Source organism: Falco naumanni, chromosome 6, assembly GCF_017639655.2.
Source record: "Falco naumanni isolate bFalNau1 chromosome 6, bFalNau1.pat, whole genome shotgun sequence".
In the NCBI taxonomy this organism is placed as follows: Eukaryota; Metazoa; Chordata; class Aves; order Falconiformes; family Falconidae; genus Falco; species Falco naumanni.
In genome coordinates, this window is record NC_054059.1 from 89,738,907 (window position 1) to 89,764,129 (window position 25,223).

Below are 25,223 nucleotides of genomic sequence, written 5' to 3' on the forward strand. Positions count from 1 at the left end.
TACAGAAACTTGAGATGCAGAAAAGTGTTATACTCTGAAAGCTGTAGCTATAACAATGGGCCTTTGTTTGCTCAGCCCTTACGAGCATTTTCTTACTTCTTGCCACAAGGCAGCACACAGTAGTGCAAGGGATTAGGTCATTTCCTTCCCTCCTCCTCTTCCTGCAGATTTGATTAACGTTTCTGTTGTATACTCTAAATAGCATGTTCTTGGCTTCAGGCAGCTCACCCCCTGCCCCCAGTCTCCTTAAAACACTGTAGTAAGACTTCATTAACTGTATAACATAGGAACTCCTTGCACAGAGATTACGTGTGACATAGCAGAATGAAAGACTAATGGGGCTGGGAAGCCAGTAAACTTACTTCCTTTCTTCCTCCCCTGTGCACCTGGGGTTAGACTTCTGGGAACCCCCTAACAGTGTTAATGCTTTGTAGCACATCAAATGTTTGTCTCTTCTGGGTATCGTTGGCTTTGATCAGAGTTCAGCCACTGACTTTGTGGGAAGCAGAGGTAAGGTGGTGTATAGCACATGTTCAGCCTTCGGTACCTTCAGTAGTCAGTGTACAAATAGACTTCCCCTTTGGGATCGTTGACAGATCCTAGTCTTTCTTCTATGGTTTTGCTCTCTTTTCTCAGTGTTTCCTTCAGTCTCTGTTCCTTTGTACCCTGTGTGCAGCCATTTCAAGCACTTACCCTGTGTGGGGTTTTTATCCGCTCCCTGCCTGTTTTGTTAAATAAAATTATCATCAGACATGTTTAAAATGTCTGTCCTGAAATCCAGTAGTAATATACTGATCAGGTTAACTCTGGGGTGAAGAGCTTGCCATTTGGGCTTCTGGGCTGTCTGCACACTAGAGGACATAACGTTTTCCTTTGCCTGTATCTGCAAGACTGTCTTTTTAACTGATACAGCTAGAAATGCATTCCTTTTCAAAGCTCATTTTGAATGTCATGTGAAATCATATAATTATATCAAACTGTACAGCATCTGCTCATGAGTCAGATAGAAGAACATGACGATACAGTCCTTTATTTCTTCAGCAACTTCAAGGAAAGAACCTCCCCTGCATTTAAGCATCACTTCATGAAATTAGCAGTAATATCTTGGGCTACAGATTTTATTGTTGTAGTCTGGCATGGTCAGCAGCATCTCTGCTCCGGGAAAAATCCAATAGCTTGCCTAGCGACAGTGAGGCATTTGTTTCCAGTCCTCAAGGCAGAGCACAGTTCTTGTGTGGAGTGGGAATCATTCAGCCCTCCTCTTAATAAAAGTGAGGGGCAGTGTTGACACAAGAACAGATGCGTAGAGCATGGTTGAGAGTAAACACAGCCAGGGAAACAAGGTGGTTCAAACTCTGTCTAGCAAGGTTCTGAGGCAGCCACGTAGCGGTGAGGCTAGGGGCAAAACAAGCCCTCAAAAAAACCCGGCTTTAACATGGGGCACAATTAGCTCCAAAAAGGGCATTATGGGGTGTATTTGCCTGATAGCAGAAGACTGCACTCCAGAATACCCACAGGGTCGCTAGTATAAAGGCAGGTGGGATGTAGAGATAAGGACTGTTATCTGCGGGAGGCTGGCTTGGGCCATAGAAGGTATAGCCACCGGCGTTTGCTCACCTGTGGCTTCTTATGGGGCTGCAGCATAAAGTAAATCCATAAGCATATTAACCTGGACGCTGAAGAGTGGCATCTGTAAAATAAGAAAGTAAAGGAGCTCTAGAAGCAAACTAGTCTGAAGTTCTGCTTTTTGGAATGAACACTTTTGAAACAGTACAACTCAAATGTTACGGCTTGTGTGTGAAAACTAACGCAACCTAGAAGCGGTCATACCACTGTAACTTACCACTGCAGTTAAATACCTGGACACAGAGCACCTTTTGTACTCTTGTTGCTGTATCTGTGTGTTAAGTGATACTAATACAGGCCTAGTGTGGCTGTATTTTCTTTTTTAGAAAAAGCAAAAAATAACCAACCACAGGACAGTATTAAAACTGCCAACCTTGTATAGGCCAGGACAAAGTATAACATAGTTGAAGGTGGTGGGAGAGATGGGGCTGGGCAACAGTTCCACCCCAGTAAAAAGTGCCGTTTTAAGGTTCTGCAAGTTACCAGTGGAAAAGCTGGCTTAATGTGCCAGTGGCGTGAGGCCGTTGATACTTGGCAGGGGGCAGGGCTCAACTTTAATCTCAAGATGTGGCTTGATGAGGCTGGTTTTACTGATGAGACTGATTCGGAGGGTTCTTATCCCCTCATTTGCATTGGTATAGTGGGTTTACAGAACAAATCCACAAACAGATAAGCAAAATTATTCGAGGTTTTAAAATAGTTGGGGTTTGAGTATTGTTTTGGGGTTTGTGTATTGTTTTGGGTTTTCCCTAAGCCCTTTACCAGTTTAATAATCTGATAGCTGTGATAATGACTACACCGTCTCACATCAGAGTTCAGTAGCATGGTGGTTTTAGTGGCCAAAAGAGTTGGGAACAAGGGACCAGGACCACTTGTACGTTGAAGTTTCTCCAGGTACTTCTCAGTGTTCAGCAGTTGTGGCTTAGTCACTTCTGTGGAGCAATGTGATATCTTTGTGCTTAGTAATCTATGATAGGAGGAAAAAAAAAAAAGTATCTCGGAGCCTCTGTATAGTTTTGTTACCCAGAATATCCTATGGCAAGGTGTTCTGCAGTTGAGTTTTTCAGGTCAGTGACAAGATCCTCTAACAGGAGGACAACCTTATGGTATTACTTAGGGAAGGGTGGCTGTGGAGTACAGGTTGAGGAGAGAAAACAGGTATGCATTCGCCTTGTTCTCAGCAATGAAACTGAGTTATGTGGAGTTGCAACTTCTGCTGTGTTATGGCACGATGAACAAAAAGCTGGTTTGACAATGCTTAGCTTTGAGCACTGCTGAGTAATGCCCCTGCCCTTCCTGCCTTTGCTTTTGCTGGTATGACTGCACGGCCATGCTGTGAGCTGAACTGGGAACCAGATCCAACTGAAAAAAAAAAAACCCAACTCTAAAAACATGGATGGGTCAGGGAAACCATTCCATAAAGTTGCGCTTGCAAAATTGTGGTGGTAAGCCAGGGAAGGAGCAGCAGAAACGGAAGCAGTAGTCATCTGTAGAACTTGGAGGTCTCGGGTGTCAGCCTGCATATGTGCCGCTTGAGCCAGGCTAACGATGCACGTCCTCTTGGCCCACTACAACTGTGACGTAAAACTTGATGTGAAGGTTACGCTGTGTCATATCATGCTTGCAGCAGCCTCTGAGCATTTGCATGATCGATTCTGAGAGGCGGTAACTTGGAAGCTGCGGTAACTTGATCACCATTATATGGCTCAGACATGAAAGTTATCCCACCCACTGGCTTGATGCAGTGATTTTGATGTTAGTGGAATAAGAAATGAGCTCAGAACCTGGTCTGGCATGTGCAGGTTTGCCTTTCTGAACGTGCATGCTACAGCAATGAGCTGTTACAGCATTGTTGGCTATGGGAGTCCGGTATACACGGGTGGTGTCTGCAGGTGTGTTGTGTGTCCAGATCTAAAACATTAGTGAAAACAGGGATAGCAATGCCTGAAGAGTTTCTGCTGGCTTAACTCTCACTGTATTAAGAAATCACTTTTTGTGTGGGAGGTGAGGAAAGCTATCTGGGCTAATAAATGATGATTTTAAAAAATAAATAAATAAAAAGAAGGTATAGCATGCATGGGTACAGTTATGTAAGAAAAGTGGAGAAGGAAATAGATCAGCATTTCTCAAAGAACCTCAGCCACAGATCTGCTGGGGAATTGGGCTGCAAGATCGTTCTCAACACACCCTCTGCTTCCTTTTTTCCTTTTTGGGGCCAGAGATGGATGAATTTATAGAGTGGCAAGGAGGATGCAGGCTCTGACTCCAGCCAATGGTGCGTGGCACAGCGGTGTTTACCTAGCTTACGCAAGGCAGAGCCAGCCCCTCTTCAGTCAGAAGGCACTACCCACAGCTTAAGTAAAAGCACACAGAGCAGAGGCACTCAGTCTAGCAGTTGCTGAGGGTTTAAAGGAGTTGGTGGATTTCAGCTGGTTTTAAACAAGATCGAAGGGGTGGGTTTTTCTTCTCTACTGTGTAGAAATACTGAAAGGACAAAAAGATACTGGTAAGTGCTCTGCATGCTGTCGTTTTTTCCTTTCTGGTGTTGTATTGTTGCAGTCTCTCTTACAAAAGCCTCCTCAGTTGCAGTGTTTTTGAGTGAGAAGCTAAAAGATAGTTCAGTGATATGGTCGAAAGGGAATCTGAGAACAGGCAGTGTTTGTGGGCTGCTCTTCCACCTAAAATAGGAAGAGACGTTCAAAGTGCATAGTATAATAAAGGCTTCTTGTTTGTAAGAAGTGTCAGTTGCTTCTCATTTTTAGGGTGCAAGAGCAAGATGCCTAGAAACTGTCATTGTTAATGAACAAAATCATACTGAGGGGAGTTTTTCACAGAGCTGTTAAGTGTTGTCTAAACCAAGAAAAGTAATGTATTTGTAATAGGAACTCCTGTTTTTGCAAGTTTCTGTAGTATGCTATGTGAACAGGCTTTGGTGTGATACAAACACCTATTTAGCTGATACTTTGGTACGTGAACTGCCTCATCAGGAGTTCAGAGGCTTATAAAAAGCAAAACGGTAATGTTCAGATCAGTAGAACAAGAAGTCATTGTGGTTTTCTGTAAGCACAGGGTCCTCGACTGTGTATTCTGGTTCAGGTGCACCAGACAGTAGGTCTCCCTGGGCTCAGACATCAAAGCGTAAAAAGCTCCATCTATTTGTGTATCTGCCCTTTGAAAAATAAAATGCCTCTGTTTTGGTATAAACCCTTAATCTGTATAGGGAAGTTGTGTTTCTGTCACCAACTTGCAGTGAAAGTTGGGACTGCTTATTTTTAAAGTAATACTGTGTAATTTGCTTGAAGGCAGTAAAGACAGTGATTTTAAAGGATCTGACTGCAGAGTTCTCTGTATCAGAACTGCACTTTTGCCACATTGTGCCAGTATTCTACAGAGTTTGTTGTTTTCCTGCTTACACCTTTGCAAGGCACTCCCTGAAGATAAAATAGGTAGTGCTTTACTAGCATGCCTCTGTCATGTTGTTTTGTGGCTTCATACTTTACGGGCTATATAAATAATCTTCATTTGATAATCTGAGTATGAAATCAAAACTGTCCCTTTTAACAAAACAGTTTGTAGGAACAGCTGAAGTGCATGTACAGCCAAAATCTCATGTAGAAAGCTGCAAATTAATCTTAAGTAGCTCATGTGAATAACATTCACAGGTAGTTCAGCTGATGGAGCAAGCAGAACCTGTAGAGTTTGGCCCTCGTGCTGCAGGGGTGTTCAGCAGTGGAGCTTTGCCTCGTGCGAGGTTGTGTGCATTGGTACTGGTATACCCAAAAGCTGACGTGGAGGACATGGGTGGTAAGGGGGTGTAGACTGCATGTAAATGTAGCGGTTTAACTGGTGAAGAACTTTTCAGCTAATTAAGGTTACAGATAATATTGCAGTGACAGCTTTAAAATAGACACCTTGTGCTAAAAGACAAATGTTTTCAGCTTCCCACACGCAGCCTGAATTACATCATTTAGAACCTGTAGGAGGCTATCGTGGTTTCCTCAGGGGAGGATCAGCTGTTACTTTTTGTAGCTGAAAAAAATGCTGGATATTATTTTTTCCAGGGGAGTATTTTCAGAATTGATATTTGTCAGTCTGTTGGAGTGGATGATTAGCAGTTACATGAATCTTACAGGTTTAGTACGCCCAGCCACGTTCTCATCCCATCGATGGCGGTTCAGAATAACAGGTCTGAAGTTAGCAGAGGTCTGATTGAAATCAGGCTCCTGTGCTTAGATGTTATTTTCCATCTTCGGAATAGGAATGCTATTTTTGAGTACTGTCACAAAGTGCAGATTTTTCTATAGGTGCCTATAATAGAAGTCTTGTTCTGAACCACTTCCCTTGTTCATTGAACAAGGTTGCCTGTCCTTACAGCGCTGTTCCTGACTTCCCTAAAATTGCTGAGAACTACTCAGACTTGCTACTGCGGCTGGAACAGAATTTGAAGGAGCACACTGGATGCCAATTCAACTAAATCTGCTGTTTCTTAGACTGGAAAGATAGGTGTAGCCTTGGTGCAAAGCAGTAGGTCTGCTCTTGTGTATCAAGTTAATGCTTCTTTTAAAGTGTCTACATGCAACGTGCTTTTTGTGTGTTTGTGCTGTGACTCTTGCATGACTTGTTTCCTGGATGATGAGCCTACTAATGGCAGATGTCTGTGATAAAAAGATGCTTTCATTCTGTTCATGAGCATGAAAACCTCCTCTACTGAGACTTTACAGATGTTCGCAAGGCGCAGCAGCAGATAGTTGTTTGCATTGTTTTATGCTTGGTGTCCTGTGCAGGAGAGACTGCTCGTTTCAGAGCTTGGCTTTGTCTTATTTTCACTGCTTTCATATCATAAGACACTTGTCTGTGTATAATGGATGACTAAGCTTATTCAGAGGTTATAAAATAAAAGGTGAAAAGTATAGACAAAGGAAAGAGTAAGCCACACAAAAGCAAAAGGCTGGACTGATTTTCCACACTGTCAAGGCTTTTTTTTGTTTTGGTGCTGAAAAACTCCGTTTTCCGGAAAGGAGAAAATTAATTAACTGTCCTTAGAAAGGTAAAGTAGGGCTACTATCTAAAGTGCTAATGCAATTTGAATACCTAACAGCTGCATTACTATACCTTTCCTGTGCGTATGTGGAGACAGAATCTGGCTAATCTCACAAGTGGAAGATAAAATCTGCTGAATTTACAGTTCTGAGTATGTGTGTGAAGGAAATGTGAAGTTGTTTGTAACTGGAAACTGGGAGAACTATGGTTGACAAACACACACTCTTGTGCATGCTCTTTGACCCAGGTGATTGCTTCAGTAAAAACTATTTTACTAAAAGTTTCCAGAAAGATTGCTAGGAAAAACAGTTAAGGGAGAGTAACTTTCCAGTGGTGATTTAACCATCATGTAGAAGAAAGTGATTTCTCAATCTTTGTCTCAGTTTTCAGAAAGGTAGTGATGCAAGCAGCTGATTCCCTATTGCTCGCATCAGTGGAGATCAGCAGTAACATCATTGATATTGTGAAATGTGGCAACCTGGACTTGACAGGGACTCGTAATCAAACAAGAAGTCGGTCTGCCTGGAATTATTTTTTTTTTTCCCCTTCTCTGCCATTACTTACTGCCTTTTCCTTCTTCCATGCTTGCAGATATCTTCACCTTGAGAAACTAATATTCTTCATGGATCCTTTTTGTCTCTTGGTGACTTTAACTTTGATACTCTGGTCCTTTAAATCTGGAAGTCAAGATTTTGCCTTTGAAGGGATGAGATGTAACCGCAGAATAGAATATGCAGCACTGAAATACTGTGCATGCATTCAGAGGAGCTTGGTTCCTGATCTTGCAGTCATGAGATTGTCTAATAGAAATCAGAGTGCTAAAGAGCATGTATAAATGGATTTTGGCAAACTCGGGTCCTACTTGTGTCTTGTCAGGTAACTGCACTGTTCAGTGTGAATTCTTTGTTTGAAGAACAGTGCGGGGATTTAAATCCAAATAAAGCTATAGACAGTAATGTGTAAATCCCAGGAGGATTAAGATAAATTTTGTTTCATTGGTAATGGAGTTGCTCATTATTTATGTCTAACTGATCAAGAGTGCACCGATAAAATTGGGTTTGGCTTCCCAAAATTAATTATTCCTACAACAGTTTAGGTTGTGAGGTGTCTGGTCCAGTCCCCCTTCTCAGAGGCGGACTGAACTGCCTTAAATCAGGTTGTTCAGGGCCATGTGCAGCTGAGGTTTAAATATCTCCAAGGTTGGAGATCCCGCAGCCTCTCTGGATTGTTTTTTGTCCCCTAGTAGCTGATCAGGATTTTCTGTGGTGCAGCTTGTTTGTTGACTCTTGTCCTGTCACTGCATATTTGTCATAAGGACTGGGTTCTATCTTGTCTGTATGCCCCCTAATTTAGCACAGAATTGCTGAGGGAAGAGCTGGATATGAGAATTGCAAGGATAGTAAATGGAGAGCAAATTGTATAAAAATAAAAACATCAGTAGAGACAAGCAGTCTTGTGCTTTATTTCTAAAAGCCAATAAAAATTTCCGAACCTTAGAATATGAAGATGTAGAACATAAAGAAGATAATATTACAAATGGGGGGAAATCCAATTTTTGCATCTGAGTCAGCATATTTTTATTTTAATATACTCATTGACAGAGGACTTCTTTTTATACTGTGAAAGTGGTTTTTTTCATGCAGTATTTTAGAAAAGGGCTAGTCTGGCACTAGCTACAGTTGCTAGCAGCCTATAATGCTGGCTCTGTGTTTAGAAAATGATGGTAATTTATTACAAAGAGACTTTTATTTTAGTATTTTTAGCTCACAGCAGAGTGTTTAATGAATCTCAGCTTGGGCTCATTGAATTTATGTTCTCCCCTCCCCCTGCCCCATTTTAACCATTAAGATACTGCCGCTATTGCTGCAATTCCAAAAGCTGCACTTGGTGTACTAAATAGCACACTTATTCATGAGGTGCTGTGCCTTAGTGCAAACAAGATCTGAAGACTTTCTGCAGAAGCCACCAAAGGCTAGTTGTGTAGAAGTCTCATGATCAGAAAAGGCAGCTGAATGATTGAGAATGGCTGGTAAGCTAGAGCTGATAGTTCAAAACCAACCAAAATTGGTTATATTTCTACGCACACACACACACCCCCACCTGAAAATGGCATGTTCAGTGAAAATGGGCAGGCTCTTAAACTCTTCATCTACTCTGAAGCATGGGTTGTGAGGCGGTCTTCCCAGAAAACAGTCTGCCTCTAGATTCAGACTGGTGTGTGAATGTGACAGGAGAGACTACGATGATACAGCTTTTCCTTCTGCTTGAACATAATCAGAAATCTGTGTCTTGCTTTCTGCCATAGCAATCCTTGCCCTCTGACTCGAATACTGAAGAGCAAGAAGGCTTGTAAGAAACTGGATTTCCATTCCTAAAACAAACTTTAAATACTTTTTTCAGTTTAGATGTCATCTCTTTCCTGTCCCTCAAAACAGTTGCACATGACAGTATTGTACAACTTACCTTCATTGAACTTTCCCCTGCCTCTAGAGGAACCAGTGTTAAGAATAAAAAGGTAATACATGTTCAGGGGTAGTTCCTGTCCTGGTTTCCTATTTTTGCAACTGAAAGATGCTAACTGGTACCCGTTGTGGTTTTGTGCTAACTGTAAATGGTCGTACTCGCCTCTTGCCCAACCAAGTAATGCCTTCCTAAAGCAAGTTTTTTCTGTGTGCAAGTGGCTTTACTCACAAAATCTTTTAAATTTTATGAAACAGGACTGTGTACAGTTAGAGTTTTTCAGGGTTTGGTCTCTTCTCTGTAGCAGAAGCAGAGATCTCAATATGAAAATGTGTTGCTGCCAGTTCTATGATTTTTGGAAAAATGTTCATAGAATCACAGAGTAGTTTGGGTTGGAAGGGACCTTAAAGATCATCTAGTTCCACCACCCCCAGTCCATAGGCTGGGACACCTTCCACAAGACCACCAGGTTGCTCAGAGCCCTGTCCAGCCTGGCCCTGAACACTTGAAGGAATGGGGGTGTCCACAGCTTCTCTGGGCAGCCTGTTCCAGTGCCTCACCACCCTCACATATAAATCTATCCTCTTTTAGCTTAAAGCCATTCCCCCTCATCCTATCATGACGTGCCCTTCTAAAAAATCTCTCTCCAGCTTTCTTGTCAGCCCCTTTAGGCACCCCCAGAGCCTCCTCTTCTCCAGGCTGAACCAACCCAACTCTCTCAGCCTGCACAGGAGAGGTGCTTCAGCCCTCTGATCAACCTTCATGGCCCTCCTCAGCTTGCTGCAACAGGTCCGTGTCCTTCTTACGCTGGGGACCCCAGAGCTGGATGTTGGATGGGGTGGAATCTTGTAATTGACACCTTGTTCCTCATCAATGCTGAAAGTTCTTGGAGGAGTTTAGAAAAGTCTGTTGCTCAGAGCCTATTCCAATGAAGCCTGTTCCACCAGTGTACGGAGATGCTGCTGCAAAAACCAGTAAAAACCTAATTTGTGCATATTTTGGTCAGTCAAGTCACTTCCCTAGTGGTATATGGCACCTCAGGGCCAAGTTGTCTTTAATGTATTTAATTAGCCTTTCCTAACGCTTCCAAGAAGTGTCCTGTGTAGGAATAAAAACTGGTCAGGTTGTACTACAAGAGAAGCCTTGTTCTGTAAGTTAGTGAATCCTTCCTCTCAACTCGGGAGCACTCCCTCCCATAAGTTCAAAATGCTTTATCCAGCTTTAAGTGGTCTGTAAACCTGCTCTGCTTCTGGGGTGGAGATGTTATCCCATGGCCTATTAGACTCATCTCCAGTGTAGCAACACTGGAGTTTTATTTGCAGATGTCAAATTTCACTTGGACTAGTCTTCAGGACTTCACTGGAAGAATATAATTAAACTTTCTTGTTTCTGGGGAAATAAGTAAAGTCATCTTTTTGGGTACAGTGCATCAGGCAGATCATACCGGGTGAGAAGTAGTGTCCATGTTGCACTGATTATTTTTTTTAGGGGTGTTGAATTTTGTATGTGCTTGAGTTGAAATTAACTAGGTGTTAGTAGTTGTGAAAGTGGTGTGTACTGCTCATAAAGGTTCCAAGATGTATTTTTAAAAAAGATCAAGTTCAAACATTCAAGCCATGCTTTGGAAAACGTACAAGCAAGCCGTTCTATGAATGATAGCTCTAGTTTTCTAACTCGTAAACCTTCCTTAAGTCAAAGAAGTGGGTTTCCATCATATGTGCTGGTCCCAAAATAAACTTAGCTGGATTTCTTTAAATGTGAGACAAAAAAGGTATTAAGGGGGAGCTGAGTGTTAGATGTTGGACACTTTTATACAAAGATTTTCTGGTTAACTTCTTGCATTGCTGAAGTCTGTCACTTGGAACTGCCGTGCCTTTTTATGGTTTCTGCTCAGTTGTCTCTTAAGAGGAGGTTACTGGCCACCTGTTCAGGTTACTTTTTAAAGTCAAGTCTCCTTAACTGTAATTACTTTTAATGAGGCTCAGAAGCTGACTTTGTGGCTGGAGATGTATTTGGTAGCTTTCCATGAAATTGTTCATATGGGCAAACGGAAGAGAAGTTAGACCAAACCTTTTCTTGTACTAATGGGGAAAGTTAAAGTTATTTCTAGCACTTGCCTTCCCACCTTCTCTAAGTGAATGGAGTAGCGCTGTAGCAACCACCGTAGTGTCGGGTGGATACTATTAAAATCTTCTTTTACCTTGTCATGGTATTTACTAGTCCTGTGCTATTTCCCAACGGGCGGTGCTGTAGATTTCACAGTGGTATTTTTTCCGCGTTGTTAAATGTCAATCCAAAGGACAACCATTATGTATTCTAGCAAAGAAATGTGAAGCCTTGCATGCAAAATGCAACGGCAGAGATAAGAGTTGAATGTGGAGAAGACTGAATTGCAGAGGAGAGGCTCCTGAGGCGATCAGTATTCAAGCATAAAATAGGTTAATCATTTGGGGAGGCGATTAAAACCCGACGAGCTGTTTTGAGAAGACAATATATAAATAACTATAATGCTAGAAGATTATAAAGCAAAACAAGAAATTATGACCTTGATAGTAAAGATACTTTATAGAAAATATTTTTATATACAGATAAGTACTTCAGATTTATACTCAGTTCTTAAGTAGAAGGACTTCAGAAAGGTGATGTGGCTGGAGAACTCCTAAGAGCTATATAGTTGTCCTGGTTCGGGTGGGATAGAGTTAATTTTCTTCCTAGTAGTTGCTTCCTAGGAGTGTTGTGTTTTTTGATTTGGTATGAGAATAATGTCGATAACACACTGATGTTTTAGTTGTTGCTAAGTATTGTGTACAGCGAATGAAGGACTTTCCAGGTTCCCATGCTCTGCCAACAAGGAGGTGCACCAGAAGCTGGTAGGGAGCAGAGCCAGGATAGCTGACCCGAGCTAGCCAAAGGGCTACTCCATACCACGGAGCATCATGCTCGGTGTATGAACTGGGGGGAGCTGGCTGGGAGGCATGGGTTGCTGCTTGGGGGCGGGCTGGGCATCCAGCCTGTGGGTGGTGAGCAATTGTATTGTACATCACTTGTCTGTACTAGGTTTTATTTCTCTCTCTTTTTGTCATCTCCCTTTTCATTATTATTACTACTACTATTATAATACTTTAATTCAGTTATTAAACCGGTCTTGTCTCAACCCACGGGTTTTACCTTGTTTTCCTGATGCTCCTCCCCATCCTGCTGGGGCTGGGGGGAGCAGTGAGTGAGTGGCTGCATGGTACTTAATTGCTGGCTGGGGTTGGTCATGACCCATGACGACAGCTCAGTATCAATGTCAGTAAACCACCCCTGCAGTGTTTTAAAAGGCATGTGGTTTGAGAGAATTGCTGGTGTGGTGCTCCAAGGCGTAGGGTTATGATCCCAGGAGGCAAGGAAGACCCCAGGTGGCTACAGCAAACGTGAAAATTGTGAACACAGTTAATGTTGTTGTTAACCTTGTTATTAACTGTCTATCAAATGGGACAATCTCCACTTTGATGTGTGATGATAGGAGTTCAAGGTCAGATCTGCATATAAGTTGGCTTTAAATTCTTCATTTTGGAATTCTAGAGGCAAAATCTTGGGCCCCACCTATAACACTAAGTACCTTCACCATCCCAGTGAAGTTACTGCTACATGTGGGTCAGCAAACTAGAAATGCTTCAGAGCAACCCACTCTGCTTTGCTCTCTTCTGTGCCGCTGTTGCTGTTCCTGTGTGACAGATGGGGACTGCTGCATCAGTAAAAGGCACTTTCTGCACCAGCTAAATGATGGATATCCGAAGGCGTGAAGCAGAGTAGCTGGGCTGCCTGGTGAAAACGTGCAGTGCCTCCTATGCAACAAAAACGTGTTGGTGTAACTGTCATGTAGACAGGACAGACACTTCAAGGTAAATGTTGTGCAGATCAGGTTTGCTGCAATGCGCTCACACATCTAGCGGTGGAGTCAGGATATTGTTGTGATAATGCTACGTATGTGCTAACCACAGTCTTCAGTTAACTTCTTCTTTCAAGCATTATGAAATCCACAGTACCCAGATGTGAGAGTAAAAGAGAAGAGATTTGGAAAATAATGAGAAATGAAAGGAAAAAGTAAGGTTTTGCTTTAGCCTCCTGATTGTGTTCATAAGGCATCACAGAAAGTTTGTAGGACAGCAAGATGGGAGGGTCTCACACAAATATGTGGGGTAGCATGTAAGAAAGCATGAAGGAGCACACGGAGTTTTCAGAGAGCACTGTGAGCTGATTGCAGGTGGGGATGAACACATTTATGCTGAGTAAGAAATAAGTATATTGAGAAGAGACCGTGAAGCTAAGCTTCTCTGTGAAGAAGCAGAGAGGACTGGGAGAGGGTAGCCCTCAGGCTGGTAAAGGGATCTTTGCATCAGCTTCTGAATGAACGTGAGCAGGGCATCAAGCCCTGCCACATCCTTTTCTCTGTTGTTAGGACGTAAGATGGGGGTATATCACATCTGCACAGTGATGTCTCTTCTGCTAATATCTACAGTGTGTTTGAGGCAGAAGAAAATGGGGATAGAGCATTGTAGTTGTGATCAGTTGATGACAGGATTGAAGAAGTACATGAGCCAATACATGTATTTGCACAGAAGGCAGCATGTTAACCACCAGTACTAAAACAGCTTAATAGCCTTTTGAGTTGATATGAAAACTTCCCTGGAAGGACCAAGGGAATGTTCTTATTCCTGTTAAAGAAAGCCTCCAACAAGCTACCATCAGCTTTATTCTTTATCGAGCATGTGCTCTGCTGGGTAGGCTTTCTCTGCAGGATGGTCAGAGGTAGGTTGGATAGGTCAGAGGTGTCTGGAAATGTTACTAATGAGAAGCTGTAAAAAACATCAGTGTGAACTGTTCCTCAAAGCAGAAGTACGAAAAATTGCGCTTCAAGAGATGGTTCTCATTAACAGTTACGTGGGAAGCCCTTGGGAAATGTTCGGACAGCTGTTTGTGTCATTTGTGTCTGGTTAAACATGAGAGATGACAATGCACACCCCAAACTTGTAGGGTAGACTCAACATCAAATTGTCATACAACTTCTATCTGCAAATCCAGACGTTTCTTGGAAAGCTGAGCTAGATGCTTTCCGAGAAAACTTACTTCGAGCTGATGGACTGCTCTTGCTTTGGGTTGGTTTTTGTTTTTGTTTTTTAAATTTAATCCCTATCAGGCTCTACTTGATAGTTGAACCGAACATACTAAATGAAGCTATATACCATTTATCCTAAAAACTAGCATGAAGGAAAACAACTGTGGCTGTTTTATCAAGGCCATACTGGAATTTGCTAAATGAACTTGCGGTTTTCTTGTAATCTGGTAGTTCTTCCAGGCAATTCAACCATAATTGATGTGGTTTTATATGTATGTTCTTAAAATTATTTTAGGCAAGACCAAAATACGGAACACAAAATATTGTACTGATCATATCAGATGTGCAGGTTTGTGTAATTGTTGGATTTGAGTCTTTTTTCTTACACTTAATTTAATCTTTGTTTTTACAGGAAATAATGAAAAAAGTGTGCCACAACTCTTGATCAGAGACCTGAAGTTTGAGAAGAAGTCATTAGCTAAGCTCATGTTTTCTCCTGATCAAGAAAATCATCCATCAAAAGCACCAGTGAAATATGGTGAATTGATTGTATTAGGGTAAGTGCTTGTGTCTTGGTTGGAAGGGAGAATGAAGGTAGAACTTCAGGGTGCACTTAAAGCAGACAGAATGCAAGTTGCTGTGAGATGGTCCCACAACCTACCGCTTGAACTTCCTTTTTTGCATTCTGTCTGGGGAGTGTGCAGCTGAACGGTGAGCTGACCTCATGTAAGGGGATGTGGAGGGCAGGCTGCCGTTTTCTGTGGCAGCCAGGCGTTACACATAATGTGATAGATTGGAAGGCTGTGCCGCAGTGTGCATACTTTTTTGTGATGGCATGAGCATGGAGGTAGGGCTCTAAACACTTGAGTAGATGCAAGGTGATTTTCAGCTCTTGCGTTCTTCCCAGGTAAGCGTTTTGTGACACAGGCAGCCAGTTTTGAAGGTTTCCCAGTTGGTTCCAGATTGGGCCAAGACAGATGACTAACATGATAATGTGGAAGAGTTCCCTAGGACTTTTAAGTAAAATAAAGAGTTCTGTAAGAACATGGTAGCTGACTATAGTATCCAAGTGCAAATGGAAGATTTTAATAAAGCAGGTTTGCCGCCTGGCCTGTTTATGTTGATGTGTTCAAAGTGAGAGTCTGAGGGTTTTCCAGCTGATTAAATTGGAGTCTTGGAGGAGCTGTTTCTTACGGGTTTTATTTCAGTCCAAGTTCTCTAAAATACAAGCTCTCCACCAGGGTTGATGAGTTTTTAGTCTTTCATTTCCAGTATGAACACATCATTTAGAGATAAAGCTACAGATAGGATCTTACTTGATTTCATGTTTGGGACCTGGGTCTTTTTCGATTGTCAATAGTAGCTTTGAGATTAATCTGGGTAGCATTCCTTGTCCTACAAGCTTTGTCTGTATTTGCTGTGGTTCTGTGGGCATGTTTCAATATTGTGTTTATAAATTCTTGGATTTAAATGTTATTAATTGGAAATCTGTAATTATGAATACCATACAAGAAGATTTTTGCTTAGAATGAAAGTTCTTGTGGGTCTGTATCTCAGCAGAAGCTAAGTCATATGGGAAGATGGACATTGTTCTTTTTCTGTGCTTTTTGATAGGTACAATGGGTCTCTCCCAAATGGAGATAGAGGAAGAAGAAAAAGTAGGTTTGCTTTATTTAAAAGGCCGAAGGCAAATGGGGTGAAACCTAGCACTGTGCATATTGCCTGTACCCCTCAAGCAGCAAAGGTAAGCTTGACTTGTCTGGTTAAGTCTTATTTCGCCTGGTGCAGAAATGTTCAGTGAAGTCAGTGCTGTTATGCTGAGATGAAATGATGTAAAAAGCATGAGGTTCTGGCAGCAAAAAGAATGGTTCATGTTTATCCAAGGTCTTTTGGTACGTGTCAGGGTTAGCAAGCAGCCATTCAGCAAAATAAATCTGGTGCCCAGTCCTTGCCGTGTCCAGAAAGAAAAATGTTTATTTTTGAAACATGAATGTTCAAGGCACAGGCTAGTCATGTAAAACACTTCTTATTTTGTTTTGCTTCCAAACTCACTAGACATCTGTTCTAGACTTCCTGTTTTCGCACTCACTCATGCTTTAGGGCTAACTTTGCTTCACGTGAAGCTGACTCTTAAATGATCCTTTGGCAAAGCTCGGCATGCACTTGCTGCTCCGTCCAATGGGTAGGAGTTCCCCAGGGGTGAGGACAGGTGGTTTTTGCAGGGCATGTTTTATAGAGCCTGTAATCGGTTTCAGAGTTCCCATTAAGAAGCAGTAAAGGCAGGGCTTAGGTCCTGAAGCGAATTGTGTTTCGTGTCGAAACTAACATAGCTAAGGCATTACCCTGAAGTACTTCTGTGTTGTTGTTCAGGTGTATCTGCAGTTATGTTCAATAATACGGAGCATTTCCACTAAAACTAATGGAAATTGAGAATGCTCAGTGGTGGTTTAGAGATTGCCAGTGTCAAGATCAGGCCCTTAAACAAATACAGTAGTGTCAAGTGTCTCACCCCTGAATAATTACGAATATTAATTTACACTTAAGAATATCAATTCCCAAATTCTGGGAATGGCATCACATATTCTGAAATCAAAAGCATTTTCCTGACCAAAGTTCTTGTAATAGGATTACATCTATAGGGTATCTGTGAAAAGAATGTTTATTTTTACCAATTCTTTATGGTCTTCAAGTGCTATTTAGAAGCACTTCTAGAAGAATGTTTGTTCAGTTCCTAGCAGGTAGTTGCAGAATGAAGATCTAGACTAACCAACTGAAACCTAGATTACTTTGCTACAGTTTCTGCAACCTGCACTGAGTTTCTTCATTTTGCCATTTACCAGCACTACTTCTTCTGTTTTTTGTCTATGTAATTTATTAGTCATCACTGAATTTAGTAGGAGCTCAGATCCTTGTCACTTTGCTGTTGGAGAAGTTCAGGCAGAGAAGGCCATGAAGGTGTTACGTTCAGTTTTAGCCTTTCTGCTCGGTTGTTCTGTTCTTTTATGTTAAGGCCGCTGTTGCTTTAACATGAAGCTTGACTAATAATAGGTCTCGGTTACACGTATTTTGTTGCAGCATGCGGTGAAGAGACCAGTTTGGTCTGTTGCTGAATCAATCCTGCAGTTTCTTTTAATGGCCAGGACTGGTTTTTGTGAAGTTTAACTACAGGTGTGTCACTAATAACCATCTGCCTTAATGCATTAATTGAGCAGAACAAGAGCCTGGTTATATATGTTGTCTCCTTTTGCTGCTGTATTCATGAGAGTTACTGTTTACTGGTTCAATAATACTTGGCATTTTTTTCCATAGGCAATAAGTAACAAGGACCAACACAGCATATCTTACACTTTGTCTCGGGCCCAGACAGTAGTAGTTGAATATACACATGACAGCAACACAGATATGTTCCAGGTATGTGAAACAAATGTGATGTATACATGTATTCTCGCTTTTTGGGTAGTTTCTAACAAGATACTTTCTCAGGCTTTTTCCCTCAGAGCCAAAAGTTGCCCTGCGACACTTTCTGCACTTTACTATATTCACAGACGTTTTAATTCTGCTCGTTCCCCAGGCCATCACATGAACAAAGCTGTATATCTGTGCATCTGTTAGGCTTGGGCAGAGGTGAAAGTTGGGTTTTTTGTGACTAACACACAAGATTATGGTTTTGACTTTGATTGCTGGTCTGCAACTCACATAACCTGTCTCCTAGTCAGTCCTTGCAAAATGAAGAATAAAGTGCACAGTTCTCCTTTTGCACTTGGAACTTTGCTTCTAGCATTTATGAAGGGATTTGGGATCAGCTAGTTGGAGGCAGGGTAGAAAAAATACATGAAAACACAGGAAAGCTTTTGACGCAACCAATACAAAAAATACCCCTAACATCTTTAAGCAAACCCAGAAATTGTCAAGCGCTGGGAAATGTGGAGAGAGGAGGCCCAGTTCTGACGTGCTGGCAGTTCAGAGCTACTTTGCTGCGGTTCCTGTATGTATGAGAATGAACCACAAACACATTTGCAGCTGTGGTGTGCGCTTAAATCTTATAATTGTTTCCTGTTTTTCTCAGAAGGAAGGGGTTTGTTTTGGGGTTTTTTGGTGTGCTTTGTTCCTTCTGATTCCCGGACTGATCTCGCGTTGAATTATTTTTTTTGTTGTTGTTGATGTCGTCACTAATTTATGGCAAGGAGTTTTGCTGTCACAGCATTTAGCTGTGATGCCACTGCAGGATCTAAGGAGGTGGGAGGTGTGGGTAAGTGGTGGAGGAAGCTGCTGTGCAACTGCAGATACCTGCAACACGGGGCAAAAGGGCTGTGATGAACTAACTGCAGCATAAGCTATTGTTTGTGTAAGTGTTCTCTCTTCAGGCGTGCTGTGGCGTGTTTGCTGCTCTAAGATCGCCAGTGGCAATCCCTGTGTACTGATGGGTTATCCTGCCTAAGCAGCAGTAGAAAAATACACTCTGACAAAGCAGTTTCAGTCTCATGAAAGCTCTCCAGCCTTCACCAAAAAGCACCTCAGGCTTTTAGGTCTCTTGCCCAGCAGTTGATCAGTCTTAATATAACCAACTATTTTATAAGCTGAGAGCTCTGGAAGTGAGTGAAAAGTAGTAGTGTGTAAGTGGGCCTTAAACCTGGCTATGTGGATGTTTGGGAGAGGGATATAATTTCTCATCATACTTCATAAGGAAAAGGACAAGATGAGTGGACTGGAGGAGCCCGGAAACCCATGTGGTTCTATCAAACCCAGTACACTTGTGTGGGACTGCAAAACTCATTCTTCCACGCAGTCAGAAAAGAAGGCACAGCTACAAGAAAAATGTGATTGTAGTCAGATGTTGTGTTCTGTGCCTGTTAATGTAACCCCTCCCCACCACAAATACTTTGTACCTGGTCTTTCCTGACAGATTTGCTATTCCTCAGTGCCCCACTAGAGCAGGAGAGTCAGCTCACATAACTAAATTTTCCTATATCTACACCTCTACCTAGTCTGGCATCATTCAGAATATTCTGGGCATGCAAAGTGGCTGAATGTCACACTCCTGCCTAACTGCTGTGTGCTGGCTGTGCTGGTGCTGCTGCAGCTGCTCTGGCTGACCTGAACGTAACCTTTCTGATGAGGCGGACTTCAATGGGAAATTGTCTGGGAATTGACTTAATTATATCACTTTATTTCCCCTTCCTTCAGTAGGCTGTAGTCAGCCTTCAGAATAACTTCGGTCACATGGAGGTGGAATAACTCATTGGTTCAGATTAGGCTTTAGAAACCTAAATTGAGGTTGGTGCAAAAAGGAATGCTTCAAACTGGAATGTCGTGGTTTTTTTCTTGATCGCTTTTAAATGTTTTGAGTTTGGATGTTCCTAGACCCAAGTGCAAACTTCTAAACAGTTGTGTGTTTTGTTTTGGTTTTTTAATCCCTTTCCAGATTGGTCGGTCAACGGAGAGTCCTATAGACTTTGTAGTGACAGATACAGTGCCTGGGAGCCAGAGTAATTCGGATACGCAGTCTGTGCAGAGCACTATATCAAGGTTTGCCTGCCGGATCATATGTGAACGTAACCCTCCTTTTACAGCAAGAATATATGCTGCAGGATTTGACTCCTCAAAAAACATCTTTCTTGGGGTAAGGGAACTCTTTTCTTTTTTTTTCCCCCAGAGTTCAGTGCCGGCTTATTTTTAAACTGACTCACAGCTCTGCTTCAACCAAATTGGAAGCTTTCATTGATGTGATTTCTCTTAGGAGAAAGCTGCAAAGTGGAAGACGTCAGATGGCCAAATGGATGGACTAACCACCAATGGGGTTCTTGTTATGCATCCTCGAAATGGATTTACAGAAGACTCCAAGCCAGGGGTGTGGAGAGAGATATCTGTGTGCGGGAATGTGTTCAGCCTCCGTGAGACCAGATCAGCTCAGCAGAGGGGGAAAATGGTAAGAGTAGTGCCCGACGTTTTATGCGACCTGTTAAAATGGGTACGGCTGTAGGTGGTCAAGCTTGGGTATAAACAGGGGCTGGGATCGGCCTCATTCAGTGTAGATGTTGCCTCTGTAATTAGTTACACTGATGACTTTATATGTCTGTCTTCATACGCGAAGGTGTCTTGCTCAACCTGAATAACTGACAGTTTATCTGCAAACTAGTGCTTAATTGCAGATCTAGACTGTTCTCCTGGCTTGAGTTGCCAGTCGACTGTGCTCTTCTGCAAACTGTCAGTCGCGCACATTTTAAACAGTATTTTCTGATTCTCCCTCTTGATTTCATGCTTGTAAGATTTTTTCCCCAGTTTTTTTAATGGAATAATACAGAGGAATTACAGTTTTATTGACACATGACTTTATACCTGGATATCCTTTTCTACCTTGGTATTCTGAGTTTTCCTCTTCCTCTCGATGCCAAAGCATTGGCGACATTTCCAGGGGATAATTGTTTTTGATAGACTTGGGATCTCTTAGCAAAAAGAGATTCAACATGAACACTTCAGTAAGTGATATGTTTAGCTGGGAATGCCAACAGCTGACTTTGTGGAGGAGAGGAGAGCCATGTGTAAAGGTGTCTTTGAAGAAAACAGTCTAAAAATGTGATGGAGGACTAAAACAAGACTTGTGCCATTCCTCCTTGATGCATTTCAAGTAACGTGGTTGGGAGTGCGATAGGGATGGAGTTGAGAGAAGTTGTTAAGGCCAGAGAGGAGCTTTTTGTGCTTTTTTTTTTTAATGGACACAATCTCCTTTTTTTTAAAAAAAAAAAAAAAAAGGGGGGGGGGGAAGGGAGGAGTTGACCCTGGGCTCTCCATGGATATCTTGTATGCAACGTTCAGGAGCTGCTTGGAACTTCTTGGCTGTACGTTTGAGGCAGATTAGTGTTATGAAAGTGCATTACGTCACTCTTCAGGTAACCATAGGTGACACCTCTCCTTCCCTTTGTCTGTCCCAAGGTTGAGAACGAAACGAACCAGCTCCAGGATGGCTCTCTGATCGACCTGTGCGGAGCAACGCTGCTGTGGCGCACTGCGGAGGGGCTTTCCCGCACTCCTACTGTCAAGCACCTGGAGGCGCTGAGACAGGAAATAAATGCAGCAAGGCCCCAGTGTCCCGTGGGGTTTAACACCTTGGCATTCCCCAGCATGAAGAGAAAAGATGTTGTAGACGAAAAGCAGCCATGGGTGTATCTGAACTGTGGCCACGTCCACGGCTATCACAACTGGGGAAACAAAGAGGAGAGAGACGGCAAGGATCGCGAGTGTCCCATGTGCCGCTCCGTTGGCCCCTACGTGCCTCTGTGGCTTGGATGTGAAGCGGGATTTTATGTGGATGCAGGACCTCCAACTCACGCGTTCAGCCCGTGTGGACACGTGTGCTCAGAAAAGACAACTGCATATTGGTCCCAAATCCCTCTTCCTCACGGTACTCACACTTTTCACGCAGCCTGTCCGTTCTGTGCGCATCAGCTGGCTGGTGAGCAGGGTTACATCAGACTCATTTTCCAAGGACCTCTCGACTAACACATGTGTTACCAAGGACTGCAGTAAACTGATAAGCTAAGCAATTCTGATTTTTAAACCAACTGTTTTTCGTATTCTCTGGGCTTTGCTGGTTTGCATTAAGATGAAGAATTTTGGGGTTTTTGTTACAACAGCTATATTGCTCTCTATTGAGAAAAGTCTGGAAATGGAAGAAATGGGGGGAGGGGGAAAGGGGAAACTGCTTTTTTTTTTTTTTAGTTAATAATTACTTCTGAAGAGGTGAAGGAAGTGTTGTAGAGTGAACTTCGATGCCTTCCGTTTAATGCTTTCGAATCACATGCCCACAGTGTTTTGAAAGTTGTTTCATTCTTTTTGTACATGGAGGGTAAATAGTTCAAAGAACATTAGTTTACAGCTTGGATGCAAACATTGTAAAATATAACATGTATATTAACTCTTTTCTATTTATCTTTATTATTGAAAATACATAGAATGTTTAGTGAGTAGCATGGTCATAGCGTGTTACATCCAGCAATTGGATGTGTACAGTAGTTCTGGATGGAGAAGGACATGAGATGGAAATGGTAGAAAAATCTTTTAATCTAAAATACTGAGTTCTTAGAATAGTTAAAATGCTTTTTGAACAGAGCTAATGCAGATTACAGTGGCCTAACGGTGTGCTTTTAACCGTGTTGAAAGGTAGCTGAGGAGGACTTCTTAAAATGTCTTTTTGGTAGGACTGTACTTAAGATCTGGTTATGAGGAGAATATTTACCAGACTCTTTGAATATGCAACTTAGTCTAGATTAAGGATTTTTTTCTCCCTTTATGCTAACACATCTCTTTATTTAGCATTAGTGGCATTTGTGAGGGTTTTTCCAGTGTTAAACATTAACGAACCTGAAAGAGGAGGCTCGGTTTGTTCCTTGCTGTTTGGGGGTGGGGGGACACAGGTGGGGAGGGGAGAGGTGGGGGCACCCGTGCCCCCCACATGTGGGGAGTGGGGAGCAATCTGCGTGTGACAGGCTTGTCGGTGGGACGTGCTGCCCGGCGCCTGGGGGCCATGGGCTCCGCGCTCGCCTTCACCTCGGCTGGGCCGCGCGGAGCAGAGCTGGAGCCTGTACCCCAGGGTGCACGCCCGCGCCCTGGCCTCCTGGTGCAGCCTGATGGCAGTTGGCTGGGGGGAGCCCGAGGTGAGTGCGGGCTGCGTGTGTGACACTGCTCCCTGCTCGTGCTGCCCTGGGCTCCCAGTAACGTCCTCTCTGCTCTACCCTCTCTCCCCTCCTTCTCCCTCTGTATCCACCAGAAAAGGCCAGTGCACTACATCCAGCTTTGCTGCTAACCCACTGTGCTTCATTGCAAATACACAACCGGACCTTTTTAGGATTGAGTTGAGCTTTTTTTTTTGGCCAGCTTCATACTTTTTTTGTTTTCCAAAATACGTACTGTATAATTGACAATAGCAAATTTCTGTACTTTATAGCATAGCTTTAATTTTTTCTTGTCAAAGCTGTTCTAAAATTTTCTTGGTTTGAGAGAGACCTATGTTGCTTAGATGTCATGAATTGCGTCAATTGTTTCTCCATTTAAAAAAAAAATATATATATTGTTTGGTTCACTCAGGAAATGCATGTGTCAGGAAACCTGTATTATAAGTTCAGTTAGCTGTCATGTACAAGTAACTGCTGTTACTCCCTTTCCATAGAAATATAACTGATTTATACATTTTCCAGATTATATGCATTAAGTAACAAAACTTATGCAGCAAGAAATCCCTGTATTGTAGTTGTTCTAATCATCTTATTCAAACTATAGTATACTGTAGTTTAATTTTTATTTGCAAATTAATTTATTCAAACTACGTGAGTAAACACTTTTCAAAAATAGAAGTTCTGGGATTGTCTGTTGCTTTGCTTCCAAGAGATGGGACAAGAGGCTGGAGATGGCCCTTCACCATCAGGTGAGGTGTCTGCTCTGCACATGTGGCTTAACACAAACTTTACGGTTGCTTTTCTTTTTGTGCTCTTGTCCTGGTCCTGGATTGGAATGGTTCCTTTCAGGTGTCGCCTCTCAGTGTATTCTGTATTTAACTCCACATTCACAAAGGCAAGATTGTTGTTCAAAAGAAGCAGTTAAATGATCTCTTCCCTGAGAAAGTTACAAATAATGGGATGTAAGCAAAAACTCTTGAGTAAATGGCTGGGCTATTTGCAAATGTTGAGAGCTCTTGATTCCTTCTTCCACAAAATCGGATTGGTGCTGCTTCTGATTGAGATCTCGCTGGCTACGAGGATATGAAATACCAGAAAAGGACACGGTGAAAGCTACAAAGCGGTGTGAGTAACACAAACAGTGAAAACAGGTTGAGAAGGGGAGGGTAGTGGACAGGTGACAGCAGTGCATGGCCCCGTGCTGGAGGCGTGGCTGGGTGCTGGCCTGGAGCCAGTCGCAGGCGGGAAGATGCACAACTGACACCTGGAGAGGGGAAGAAGAGGTTCATGCCCAACACACAGACCATCATTAAGCCTCTGCCCCATTAAGATGGTACGTTAGGCTTTCATTATACTACTTTGCCCCCACCCCCGAAAAAAATACAAAGAAACTCCCCAGGAGAAGGTGCTGCCTTAGCAGAACTGGCGTTTCCCTGGGTACAGTATGCTATGGCAGCCCTTAGGAGCGTGCCCTGTGCGCTCTGCCTGTTGCATGCTTTTCTGGACCCAAGCTGGGCTTAATCCGGTTTTTACAAGGGCAGAATGTGGGCATTGGAGTGCCTGCGACACGGAAATCCCGCTGTCACGAGCAGGACGGTGGCGGCTGGGTAGTTGGAGGAACACTTCCCGTGCGCCGCACAGGCTGACTAGGAGCAGTGGCTGCGGTTCCCTGTCTGAGTTCCGCCTGGGCTTCTGTGCCTTAATGAATAATTTAAATAGAAGGTCTTGTAGTCTGTAAACTGTGAAATGAATGTTGGAGTAAAACGATCCCTTTGAGTGCAGCCAGCTGATGTAAGCGCCCTGCACCTTGAAGCCTTTGCAGCGCTGGGTGGTGACGCGCTGGCATTGGGGCTGTTGACCTTGTGCAGCCGGACCAGCCCCCGGGGACCCACGGCCCGAACCCCCTTTCAGAGGCGTGGAAAGAGGCATCGGTGGTGCCAGCAGCAGAGGGAGAGCGCAGCTCTGGGGGGCTCCCTGCAGGTATGTGGTGCTGGCGGGGGTTGCACGTGGGTGTAAGCGGAGGCCCTTTGGCCCCAAGAGTTTGGGGATGCTGCACGTCGGGGCTGAGCGGGCAGCGTCCCGCTGTCGGCTGGCATGAACGGCCGCGCTGTTCTGCATGGTACCTGGTGAGGTGTGTAATGCAGGTGATTTAATGAGCTAATTTGCTTTTCAGCTGTAGGAAATTGCACGGATTTAAGGCTGGTAAAAGGCAGCAGCTTGGCCCAGCAGCTGGCTCATGAAAGCTTCATTCCCTGAGCAGAAGCGGAGCAGCTGGGCGCACTGGCTCACCGCAGGGCAGGAGGCTGGCGCTGGGGGCTTGCTGGGGG

The 25,223-nt window shown here is 43.1% G+C and overlaps 1 protein-coding gene across 7 annotated transcripts in view; it reads left to right on the forward strand.

Moving 5' to 3' along the window:
* PELI1 (pellino E3 ubiquitin protein ligase 1) overlaps positions 1-23,900 on the forward strand; it is a 47,057-nt gene extending 23,157 nt beyond the window's left edge. For 6 of the 7 annotated variants that reach the window (XM_040597965.1, XM_040597967.1, XM_040597962.1 and 3 more), the window contains 6 exons: positions 14,640-14,784; positions 15,842-15,971; positions 17,537-17,638; positions 19,650-19,847; positions 19,965-20,153; positions 21,158-23,900. In XM_040597965.1, the coding sequence (XP_040453899.1) occupies positions 14,714-14,784; positions 15,842-15,971; positions 17,537-17,638; positions 19,650-19,847; positions 19,965-20,153; positions 21,158-21,724 (1,257 nt within the window). In that variant the 5' untranslated portion in view covers positions 14,640-14,713 and the 3' untranslated portion in view covers positions 21,725-23,900. Of the gene's footprint in view, positions 1-3,927; positions 4,133-14,639; positions 14,785-15,841; positions 15,972-17,536; positions 17,639-19,649; positions 19,848-19,964; positions 20,154-21,157 lie in introns of those variants that run through there. The other variant, XM_040597968.1, reaches the window with a different exon arrangement.
* The last annotated feature ends 1,323 nt before the right edge of the window (positions 23,901-25,223 follow it).